We start from the raw sequence: 12228 nt of genomic DNA, 5'->3' as shown, positions 1-12228 counted from the left end.
TCTTGGTAGGGTGGCATTATGTAGTAGGTGTCCTGTGGGGACCCCATGGTGCAGTCTCCTTGATTACATACACTGTATGTTCTAGAAATGAACCTTGTATGGGTTACGTGAGTCCTTTTGTTGTAATTGAGTCTTGATTGCTATTGACTTGCTTGTGTTTGGGGTCAACCCTCAGGTTGCTTGATTGTGAGAATCAACTCTGACCATAGTGCATGGATTACTGGGCAGGTGCTGACCACACAAAGCAGAATTTGCCTCAGTGCTTGCCAAAATTTCCCTTTGAATATGCTGCTTGTGAAGCTAATTTGATCTTGTTTTGATGTTGTCTGAAGCTGGCCACTGGGTGTGTTGGTTCTGGGACCTCTTGAGAGGGACTCTGGTGCAGGCCAATGTTAGATGCTGCCTGTAACTGGCCCTGGCAACTTGTTTGGAGCTATGAAGCAATTTGGTTAATAGCTGCCTCTCATGGGCCTGGGTATGTGTGGGAAGGATCAAAGCCAAGACTGGTTTTTACCAGCACCAGGCCTGGGGCCAGGCCAGCAAAAGGCCCAGGAATCCCTGAGATCCATCTCTACCTGACTTCACTATTTGGCTGCCTGTTAGGCTGAGTCATTAAAAGAGCCTCCAGTGGTACTTGAGTTGTATATGGTAGGTTCTCAGTGAATCACCAGGTAGAGACAAGTGGTGTTCTCCAGATTGATAGGTTCAAACTCAGTGCCAGTGCTGGGACTGAGATCCCTGAACAAATGTCCAAGGGTATACTTAGTCTAGCTGTCATGCTCTGGGTGTTCACATAGCTTTGTGGTAGGGTGGGGGCTCAAGGAGTAGTCAGGGTGAAGCCAGCAGAGTTTATTAGGCCCTAAAAGACCAAGATTTGGCCATGTGAAAGGAAGGCTCTGTACCAGTCGGGTGGTGTGAGGGAAATTTGTTTTCTGTCCTAGAGCCACACTACTCAGTCTGTCTCAAAGTCTGTCAGGAACTGTATCTCACCAGGGCAGGGCTGCTGGGAGTTGGGAGCAGGGGAGATACTGGTCAGTTTTGGGGGAAGATCATGGGTGTGATCTTCCAGAGCCACACAACTCAGTTTGTCCTGGGTTGTTAAGAATCCAATTTTAAAGCGATATTAAAGCCACACATAACCTCTAAATAATTAATTCATCTAATATTATGAACTATGTTTTCTATATAAGGCAATGTTCCTTTCAGTACTGGAACTGGTTTTCATATGTAAAATCTATAATGAGTCTTATTAAAGTCACAGGCTGGGGATGACTTCTGAAAGCATGTAACTCAAATCCTTTCTATTACACATGAGGGTGTTCATATTATTAGGTGAGATCTGGACAGATTGAGAGGCTTGTCTGAGATCATTTATTGTGTTAGTAGCAGAATTCAGATAAAAATTAGACTCCTTTTCTCCTTTTACTGAAATGAAAGTTATACATTTTAACATGTCTTACTATCACTTTCATTTGTTCAGACTACAAATTCTGACTTTGTTATAATTTGGACCAAAGTTGGATTTCCAGTTACTTTGAAACTTTATGCATGTATAGATAAAGAGTTTGTTAGTCTAATCTAGATGAGCAGTATAATTGCAGGTGACATATTCACATATCAAGAGAAAACTGATTTTAACTATGTTAAAACACGTTTTCAAATATACTAAAATTACCATCTCACTTTTGAACCTATTATTGTATCTATGATAGTGACAATTCCCTCTACTGAATAACAGGAAAGAATGATCAAGTGTATAGACCAGGAACATTTATAAGGGATTCCTAATAAAAAACACTCTACCTATGTCATAAATATTCTGAGCCCTATTATAAGTCTTGCAAACTGTGTGTGTAGGTTGTCTTTTGAAAGCCATGTTAGTTTTTTTTTTTTTTTGGTTCTTTTTTTGTTTTTAGTATTTTTCTGAAGTTAGAAGCAGGGAGGCAGTCAGACAGACTCCCGCATGCACCTGACCAGGAACCACCCGGAATGCCCACCAGGAGGTGATGCTCTGCCCATCAGGGGCGTTGCTCCGTTTCAGCTGGAGCCATTCTAGTGCCTGAGGTGGAGGCCATGGAGCCATCCTCAGTGCCTGAGGCCACCTTTGCTCCAATAGAACCTTGGCTATGGGAGGGGAAGAGAGACATAGAGAGGAAGAAGAGGGGGAGGGGTGGAGAAGCAGATGGGCGCTTCTCCTGTGTGCCATGGCCGGGAACTGATCCTGGGACTTCCACACGCAGGGCCAAAGCTCTACTGCTGAGTCAACTGGCCAGGGCCTAGCCATGGTAGTTTTACCTGGCTTTGATTTGCTGTTCATTGCTGATCAGACCTGATGTGGTCACTTGGCCCAAGCTATGTCAATCACAGTCTCCTTCCTGGAAAGTAAGAACTCGATTTGGACATAGCCTGCAAGTTTCAGCATATATCTTGAACTGTAATATGTCAACTCAAGAGCTGTTAGACAGCTTTATGTGACTGGAAGCAGGCAAAGCTGGTTCTCATATATGAAGCAGAGCAGAGGGAGCAAGTTTCAGCCCCTCCTGAGGCCTGGATACCCTTGGGCTCCAGGATATGTCCCTATATTCTTACATAATAAATCTGTCCTCTCTGTCTCTCTCTTTTTTTGTGTGTGACAGAGACAGAGAGAGAGAGAGAGAGAGAGACAGAGAGAGGGACAGATAGGGACAGACAGGAAGGGAGAGAGATGAGAAGCATCAATTTCACATAGTTGCGGTACTTTAGTTGTTCATTGATTATGTTCTCATATGTGCCTTGACCGGGGGGCTACAGCAGAGTGAGTGACCCCTTGCTCAAGCCAGCGACCTTGGACTTCAAGTCAGTGACCTTTGGGCTCAAGCCAGTGACCCCACACTCAAGTCGGTGACCTTGAGATTTCGAACCTGGGTCCTCTGCGTTCCATTCCAATGCTCTATCCACTGTACCATCAGGCTCTGTCTCTCTTTCTTTTAATACCAGCTAAATTGTTTTTAATATGTGCAACCAATGAGCCTAATTTAGACACCACGTAATAAATATCGCACTCTGGGGCCCATTTCAAGGGATAAACCACAGTACAGGTGAAAGAGCTTAAAAATGAGATGCATTTGGATAATGAGATGCATTACAATAACTAATACCTTGTGCATGAAGCTCAAGAAAGACTGATTTATAATAAATTCCTAGTATATAATAAATAGAAATAAAGTAATACTGATTTATACAGATAAACTAGTTTACCATATTTCCCCATGTATAAGACGCACCCTTTTCTGAAAAAATTGGGGGTCTAAAAACTGGGTGTCTTAAAAAAACCCAATAAAAACTGGGTGTATCTTATACAGTGGTTGCAAATTTTTTTACTTGCATTTCCCGCTTTTTTTGCATAGATGAGGAGTTGTATGATATTTATAATTTATAAATTTGAGTCAATAACTTTATGTAATACTTTTTTTTTGGGCCCCCAAATTAAGATGCGTCTTATACATGGGAGCATCTTATACATGGGGAAATATGGTATTTAGCTATTTGTTAAAAAGCCCTGTGATACTATGTATACATATATTTTGAATCTGAAATTCTTTGGGACAAGATTTCCTTGTCCCTAATGAGCCTGAAATAATGTCTTTTTTTTTTTTCTTAAGTGAGGAGCAGGGAGGCAGAGAGGGAAATTCCTGCATGCGCCCTAACCAGGATCCACCTGGCAACTCCCCTATGGGGCTATGCTCTGCCCACCTGGGGCCGTTGCTTCATTGCTTAGCAACTGAACTATTTTAGTGCCTGAGGTGAGGCTATGGAGCCATCCTCAACACCTGCAGCCAACTTGCTCCAACTAAGTCATGGCTGCAGGAGGGGAAGAGAGAGATAAAAAGAAAGAAGGGAGAAGGAGAGAGGTGAAGCAGATGGTTGCTTTTCCTGGGTGCCCTAACAGGGAATTGAACCTGGGACATCCACACGTCAGGGCAACACTCTACTGCTGAGCCAACTGGCCAGGGCCAATGAAGTTTTTCTATATTGACAAATAACTCAAATGTCAATGACATTTTTAAAATAATAAAAGGATTTTGAGGCTATGAAATTTTGAAATTATAAAAATGTATGGCCATTTACACTAGTACAATTTACTTTGATAAATTTAAAGATTTATGCCTAACATGTACTAAACATCAAATACCTATTAAAATGAAATATCTAAGCCAATAGATTAATAATGAATAAATTAATACTTAAAGAGAGCTTGCTATGTGCTAGGAATTGTGCTACATATATTAATTCATTTAATTAATTGGATCCTCCCCAAAACACTATGATGAAAATATTATGCCTGAATTTGAGTTAAATGACTTTCTCAAAGTCCCACAGCTAGTAAATAAAAAAAAACACAGCAGATGTGCTATTTAAGCGTAGGTGGGCTGTTAACCACTACACCATAGTCTGAATAAGAAAAGTAGATCAAACTAAGACTTCTAAAAAAAGGAACTCTGGAAACTTCTTTGGACACTTTGAAAACCAATTTCATGAAACCAAGGAAAAATGCACAATCTTCTAACTAATCTTTAAGTAAGAAATTTAAATTGTTCATGATTCTTACCGGGGGTTAGAAGGAGAAGGTGGATTCATTTCTTTCTGATAGTGGCGACCCTGGTTGACAGGCTGTAAGAGACAAAATATTTGTGAGTAACTAATCAGCATTATGCTCCTTGCATATACTTTCACATGCACTCTCATTATGATAGCTCTTTCTAAAGAAACACTCTGCAAGAAGGGGCTGGCTTATTTTATAGAGCAGTTGCAGGCTATTTGGGGATCAAGCAAATAACAAAGTGATGTATATTAGAAAACACAAGTTATTTCAATATCTAGTCACTGGACTAGACAGCATCTATGGTAGAATTCTTCTCATTGTGTAATTTTATGCTGTTATTTTTTTCTTCTTTCCCAAGTGAGAGGAGGGGAGATAGAGAGACAGACTCCTGCACATGTCCTAACTAGGATCCACCCAGCAACCCTCATCTGGGGCTGATGCTTTGCCCATCTGGAGCTATGCTCCCAACCGAGGTATTTTTAGTGCCTGAGGCAGAGGCTCCATGGAGCCATCCTCAGTGCCCAGGGCCAATGCACTTGAATCAATTGAGACATGGCTGCAGGGGGGGGCGGGGGATAGGGAGAAAGGAGGGAGAAAGGAGGTTAGGAGGTGGTGGAGAAGCAGATGGTTGCTTCTCCTGTGTACCCTGACAGGGCACTGAACCCAGGACATCTACACACTAGGCTGATACTCTACCACTGAGCAAACCAGCCAGGGCTGAAATTTATGCTGTTAACATTGGTTGATATTTCCAAATATAGCAAAACAAAACAAGATATCTTGTGGGTATAATGCTGTATAGCAAGTATAGGCAATAACTTGATGACCAGGAGATCTAGAATATAACTTTATATCTCAATGTTACTAAGTTTGCAAGGAAAACTAATGTTTTCATTAATGAAATTACACATGTAAACCTTAGATCAAGGCGGTCATTTCCCCCAAATGTATACTAAAACCTCATGCATTAATCAATGAACTACAAAAGGTAATGCCAATATCCAACAAAAATGCGAAATCTCAGTTTTCCCCTTCACAAGAAACCTTTAAGTTACTATTTCAAAACACAGCTATTAGTCAGTACTCAGATGCTTGATCGGGGATTTTTGCCCACCAAGGGTCTAGGGAAAGAACAGCGAGGAATTCTCACCCCCATAGAAGTGGCACCCAATACCAGAGGGTATGCATTAGGATATCAAAATTTAGCATAGGGGACTTGGTAGCTCCAGCTACCTCAATAATGCATTGTGCAGACCCAATTACTTGGAAATCAGATAATCCTGCATGGGTAGACCAATGGCCCCTTCCTCAGGAGAAACTTAGGGCAGCTGCTCAATTGGTACAAGAGCAGCTACAGCTTGGGCACATTGAACCATCTAATAGCCCATGGAATACACTTCCATATTTTGATCTTGTTGCCTCCTGGATTATCAAGGGGCATAGGCGACCCTTACAGCTTATAGGTTTTGAGCCTCAAAATTATTGTTGTTCCTTTTTTCAAAGGATCAACAACAATGGCTCTGGGAAACTTCCACTAAATGGAAAATCGCTCTTGCAAATCAATGGACTTTATACTGAAACTGTCAACTTAAAATCAGCTCAAAGACTAGAATTATATGCCATTATCATGGCTTTTCAGCATTTGCCATATTCCCCTTTTAATCTATATACAGACAGGAAATATTTACTTATGGTGTTTCCACTATAAAGACTGTGGTCTTAGGGACAAATGCTGATGAACTATTTCAGCACTTCCTCCTTCTTCAAAGACTTGGTATGTCAACACAGAGCTCTATGTTTATAGGACATACTCGAGCTCACTCCATGCTCCCTGGAGCTTTAGCACAAGGGAATGCCCTTGTTGATCAAGCTACCCAAAAGAAAATTATTTGGAGTAACCATGACAGATCGAGCAATTCAGTCTCATACTATTCATCACCAGAGCGCTGCAGCCCTGGGTAAACAGTTTCAACTTTCTCGGGAAGCAGCACGGCAGATTGTGAAATCCTGTTCAAGGGGTCCTATACTACAATCTGTCCCTTAATTTGGAGTTAACCCTCAAGGACCCCTATCAGGACAACTTTGGCAAATGGATGTTACTCATATACCTTCATTTGGCAAACAGTCCTATGTCCACATTAGGAATTGTAATTTCTTATGGATGAATAGTATACCATGGTGTATATGTGCCACATCTTTATCCAGTCTTCTTTTTTTTTTTTTTTTTTTAACAGTGATTAAAGCCTTTAAGCAAACTCTTGGCCAATACACCAAGAATCCATCATAAAGTAGGGTCCTTAACAAGTTCACCAAGTCCAACTTGGCCCCAACACCATGCCAAGTCCCTGAATTTTTATTAATTTTAATGAGGTGACATCAATAAATCAAGGTACATATATTCAAAGAAAACATGTCCAGGTTATCTTGTGGATACCTATTCTGGATTTAAAGTAATCTCTGTCAGAACAGGAGAGGCTGCTAAGCATGTTATAGCTCATTGTCTGTATTCATTGTTCTATTATTGGATTTCCTAAACTGGTTAAACTGACAATGCTCTTGCATGTGGAGCAAAAGCATTTACTGTATATTGTCAAACCTTTTGAATTATGTGTATTTCTTACAATCTTTAAAGTCAAGGTATTATTAAAATGTACCCAGCAAATATTTTAAGGTCAATTTAAAAAAATTTAAACGGGGGGAGTCATATCCTAGAACTTCTATGGGTCTACCATACCATGCTTTTTACTTAAAAAATTTTAAATTTCTTTTGAATGCTGATGAACAGGAGATGCCAAATCTTTTTCTCCTGCAAACTACTACCTTCTTCATTTGATCCAGCTAATAACACTGTTTTGTCTTTTTCCAAATAGCTCCAGATATATGGAAAAGATTTATATAGGCAGATGGGGATCCTCAAACCCCTCAGCGAGATATTCTAAGCATGGCTTTTAAGATACCAAGAGGCAGAAAAAGCCCAATAGAGATAAGGGGAACTACCAGCTTTTAGGATACGCCCTTAAAGGCTCCAACACCCCAAAGAGGTCTCATAGTTCCATCTGGGTCCTGCTTCAATAGTGGAAAGGAAAGTCATTGAGCTAAAGCCTGCCAGACCTACATACCTCTGCTGTGAGGAAACAGGGACACTAGAAGGTAGGCTTCCCCCCTGCTCCTCTAAGGGAGGGTTCAGTCTCTTCCAGCCTTGCTCTTATGACCTAACCTTGCCCAGAATGCTGGGGTTTGCCACTGAAGGCTGAAGGTGCCTAGGGCCGTCGACCCCATCTATGACACTGTGGACGAGCATAGGGTATTTCTTCCAAGAAGCAGGTAAACTGATCTCATTTGCACAAGGGCCACTTAACTATGTCTTGCCTGAATAGTCAGGTTTTTTATTCTTCCCTCGAAGATCTCTGTTGTGGGTGTTGAGAGTCCTATTTTCTGCTGCTTTGTTTAATATATAGTGTTTCCTTTATTCCTCCTACCTCAATGCCCCACTCATGTTTCATGCTGGGACCTACTCCTAATTTAGAGCTCTCTTTCCCCCTTTTGCCAACTGCTATTATGAATCCACCTTTGCCACCCAGCTTAGTGTATCCCAAGGTTCTCTTTACCATGCCACAGTCGCAGAGCTCCAGGGAAAAGCAACCTGGTCTCATCTCTCCAGGCAGAGAAGAACAGAAGCTCCATCTCCATGCATGCTGCAGATGGCTTTTCCAGTCTACCTGAGTCATTACCAGCTAGAAGCAGTGGTCATTGGGACTTGGACATGAGCTGCAAAGTATAGAATTGTGACAACACTTCCAGTGCCATGCAGACTTTTCCTGGATGTGGACTTTTCCTGGACTCCTGCTCCTTGGGACAGTTCCTAACAGACTGAACTGGGTTTGGGTTGCATTTATCAGGGACTTGGCATGGTGTTGGGGCCAACTTGGACTTGGTGAACTTGTTAAGGACACTACTCTTTTATGGATTCTTGCAGTATTGGCCAAGAGTTTGCTTAAAGGCTTTAATCACTGTAAAAAAACCCAGAAGACTGTATAAAGAAGATGTGGCACATATAGACCATGGTATACTACTCAGCCATAAGAAATGATGACATCGGATCAGTTACAACAAAATGGTGGGATCTTGATAACATTATAAGGAGTGAAATAAGTAATTCAGAAAAAAACAAGAACTGCAGGATTCTACACATTGGTGGGACATAAAAACAAGACTAAGAGACATGGACAAGAGTGTGGTGGTTATGGGGGGCAGTGGGAGAGAAGGAGGGAGAGGGGGAGGGAGGAGGGGTGGGGCACAAAAAACTAGATAGAAGGTGACAGAGGACAATCTGACTTTGGGTGATGGGTATGCAACAGAATTGAACGACAAGATAACCTGGACATGTTTTCTTTGAATATATGTACCCTAATTTATTGATGTCACCCCATTAAAATTAATAAAAATTTATTGATTAAAAAAAAACACAGGTAAGAACCACATCCAATGTAAACCTTAACTTGACCCCATTAGAATCTGATGTTTTTGAGGGTTCCTTTTTCTCCACAGCCTCTCCAACATTTGCTATTACCTGACTTGCTAATAACAGCTAATCGAACAGGTGTGAGGTGGTATCTCATTGCCGTTTTGATTTGCATTTCTCTAATAGCTAAAGAAGATGAGCATCTTTTCATATATCTGTTGGCCATTTGTATTTCTTCCTGGGAGAAGTGTCTATTCATATCCTCTTCCCATTTTTTTATTGGATTGTTTGTTTGTTTGTTGTTGAGTTTTATGAGTTCTTTGTATATTTTGGATATTAGGCCCTTATCTGAGCTGTTGTTTGAAAATATCATTTCCCATTTAGTTGGCTTTCTGTTTATTTTGTTATCAGTTTCCCTTGCTGAGCAAAAACTTCTTAGTATGATGTAGTCCCATTCATTAATTTTTGCCTTCACTTCTCTTGCCTGTGGAGTCAAATTCATAAAATGCTCTTTAAAACCCAGGTCCATGAGTTGAGTACCTATGTCTTCTTCTATGTACTTAATTGTTTCAGGTCTTATGTTTAGATCTTTGACACTGTTGGTGGGAATGTAAAGTAGTACAACCATTATGGAAGAAAGTATGGTGGTTCCTCAAAAAACTGAAAATAGAACTACCTTATGACCCAGCAATCCCTCTACTGGGTATATATCCCCAAAACTCAGAAACATTGATACGTAAAGACACATGCAGCCCCATGTTTATTGCAGCATTGTTCACAGTGGCCAGGACATGGAAACAACCAAAAAGCCCATCAATAGATGACTGGATAAAGAAGATGTGGCACATATACACTATGGAATACTACTCAGCCATAAGAAATGATGACATCGGAACATTTACAGCAAAATGGTGGGATCTTGATAACATGATACGAAGCGAAATAAGTAAATCAGAAAAAACCAGGAACTGTATTATTCCATACGTAGGTGGGACATAATAGTGAAACTAAGAGACATTGATAAGAGTGTGGTGGTTACGGGGGGGAGGGGGGAATGGGAGAGGGATAGGGGGTGGGAGGGGCACAAAGAAAACAAGATAGAAGGTGACAGAGGACAATCTGACTTTGGGTGGTGGGTATGCAACATAATTGAACGACAAGATAACCTGGACTTGTTATCTTTGAATATATGTATCCTGATTTATTGATGTCACCCCATTAAAAAAATAAAATTATAAAAAAAAAAAAAAAAAAAAAAAAAAAGAATCTGATGTTTTTCATTTGTTCTATAAAAGGAGAAAATTCCATTATAACCTATACAAATTCTGTTTTTCCAACATTAGCTCAAAGTATTTTTCTTATGTGATTAATAACCATGTAATTGTAATATGAAAATCATTTTTAATGTTCTCACTTTACTATGAGTTGGAATTTGGTATACATTTTTCAACTGCATTTAAAGGGCTTCAGTTAGTTCCTTACCCAATAGGGCTTGTGTTAATGTTTTCTCATCCATAATGTGACCCTACAGTGCTATACCAACTGAAAAAAACAGTATAACCATGGTGCCTGGACATACACAACACATAGTTCTTATATTCCACATATTCCTTATTATAATGGGTCCTTAAATATTAACGACATGGGTAATGGGAATTCTTTATTTAGAGTAAGATGTCTTACCCTGTAAATAATGTCTTGAAAGTGTTCCTTTAACTTGAGTCAAACACCCTGTATGATAATCATAGTCACTTAGCCTGACTATCCATGATGCACCATGAATTTAAATGTACTCAGATACTTTGGTAATTGAATCACTATTAACGCATCACCATTTCAATAATAAGAAACAACATCTGGGAGAACAGTGGAAGGAAAAACATGTCATAAGACATATTTGATCTAACTAGAGAAATAAGACTTTTAGCAATTTGCAAGTGAAATTTAGTTCTATGATTTAGTATGCAAAGTGCCTAGCAAGTTCTCCAGACCAACTCACACTGGTGCAGAAATACTCCTAGTAATACTGCCATTAGTACTCCAGTACTGCTGCTGCATGCAGGTCTCCAGGGAATGGACCTTGCCTAGGTACTTTCCAAGGCATTTCTATAACTCTGTAAACATCAGTCCTGATATTCAGCCAAATTCCTTTTTTTTTTTAAATTCATTTTTAGAGAGGAGAGAGAGAGGAAGAGAGAGACAGAGAGGGAGAGAGAGGAGAGAGAGACAGAGAGAGAGAGAGAGAGAGAGAGAGAGAGAGAGAGAAGGGGGGAAGAGCTGGAAGCATCAACTCCCATATGTGCCTTGACCAGGCAAGCCCAGGGTTTCAAACCAGCGACCTCAGCATTTCCAGGTCAACGCTTTATCCACTGCACCACCACAGGTCAGGCAAAATTCCTATTTTCTTAATTTTATCCCATTAATTCTATTTATATCTGTTCCCAACTCCCTTATATCAAATGCTTTACTCCATCCTCTGGAGAAATGAAATGGCTACAAAATCCTATGTTGTTTGTGACCCAGCTGTCACTCAGATGACACAGACTAGCCCTTTCCATCTTTGCTCATGTTTATATAAAACAGATCCAATGACACAGAAATAAAAAGGGAACACAATTAATAAAGGACTCATAGTTACAATGATTTTTAAGTGTAAGAAAACAAAAAAAATAACTAGTAGAAACTTTTCAAAGTAGTAAGGATTATAGACATAGACAGAGAGGTAAGTAAAAATATTCACTTAAGGTAATTGGAGACTGTGTAACCTGGTCTAAATACCTGATTCCTTAACTTAATTTGTATTATTAAAAACTGACAAAGTTATTAGCCAAAATATTTTATTCAATAAGCAACTTAAATTTAATAATAGCATATCATGGCAGAGCACTCCAATTGACACACGTAATGGCTACAGACTGACTTATAAACCCAAATTGCTAATGACTCAGTTGGGGAAAAATGCAAGTTTGCTTTGTAGTGTCATACAAAGTGGGTGACCCATTTCCCTTTCTCTGTACCTGTTTCCCAATTTCATAATGAGACTCAGGGACAGGAAGCATCTGTGGGAATGATGCAGCTAAGGAGCTCTTTCACGATGTTTCAGTTCCTATAATTTTGCTTTCATTCTTTGAAAGGGCAGACCTTTCACTTGGATGAGGTCTTTTTGTTTTCCTAGGCCCAAATC

At 40.1% G+C, this 12228-nt stretch overlaps 1 protein-coding gene across 11 annotated transcripts in view; it reads right to left on the bottom strand.

The window, feature by feature from the left end:
- The window catches only part of CFAP20DC (CFAP20 domain containing), a 361344-nt gene that overhangs the window by 71621 nt on the left and 277495 nt on the right, over positions 1–12228 (bottom strand). For all 11 annotated transcript variants that reach the window (XM_066245008.1, XM_066245006.1, XM_066245013.1 and 8 more), the window contains one exon: positions 4589–4650. In XM_066245008.1, the coding sequence (XP_066101105.1) occupies positions 4589–4650 (62 nt within the window). The remainder of the gene's footprint in view (positions 1–4588; positions 4651–12228) is intronic.

This window comes from Saccopteryx bilineata, chromosome 10 (assembly GCF_036850765.1).
Source record: "Saccopteryx bilineata isolate mSacBil1 chromosome 10, mSacBil1_pri_phased_curated, whole genome shotgun sequence".
Taxonomy (NCBI): domain Eukaryota; kingdom Metazoa; phylum Chordata; class Mammalia; order Chiroptera; family Emballonuridae; genus Saccopteryx; species Saccopteryx bilineata.
The sequence above is the reverse complement of the archived record's forward strand: the minus strand, read 5'-3'. Positions and strand labels throughout refer to the sequence as shown.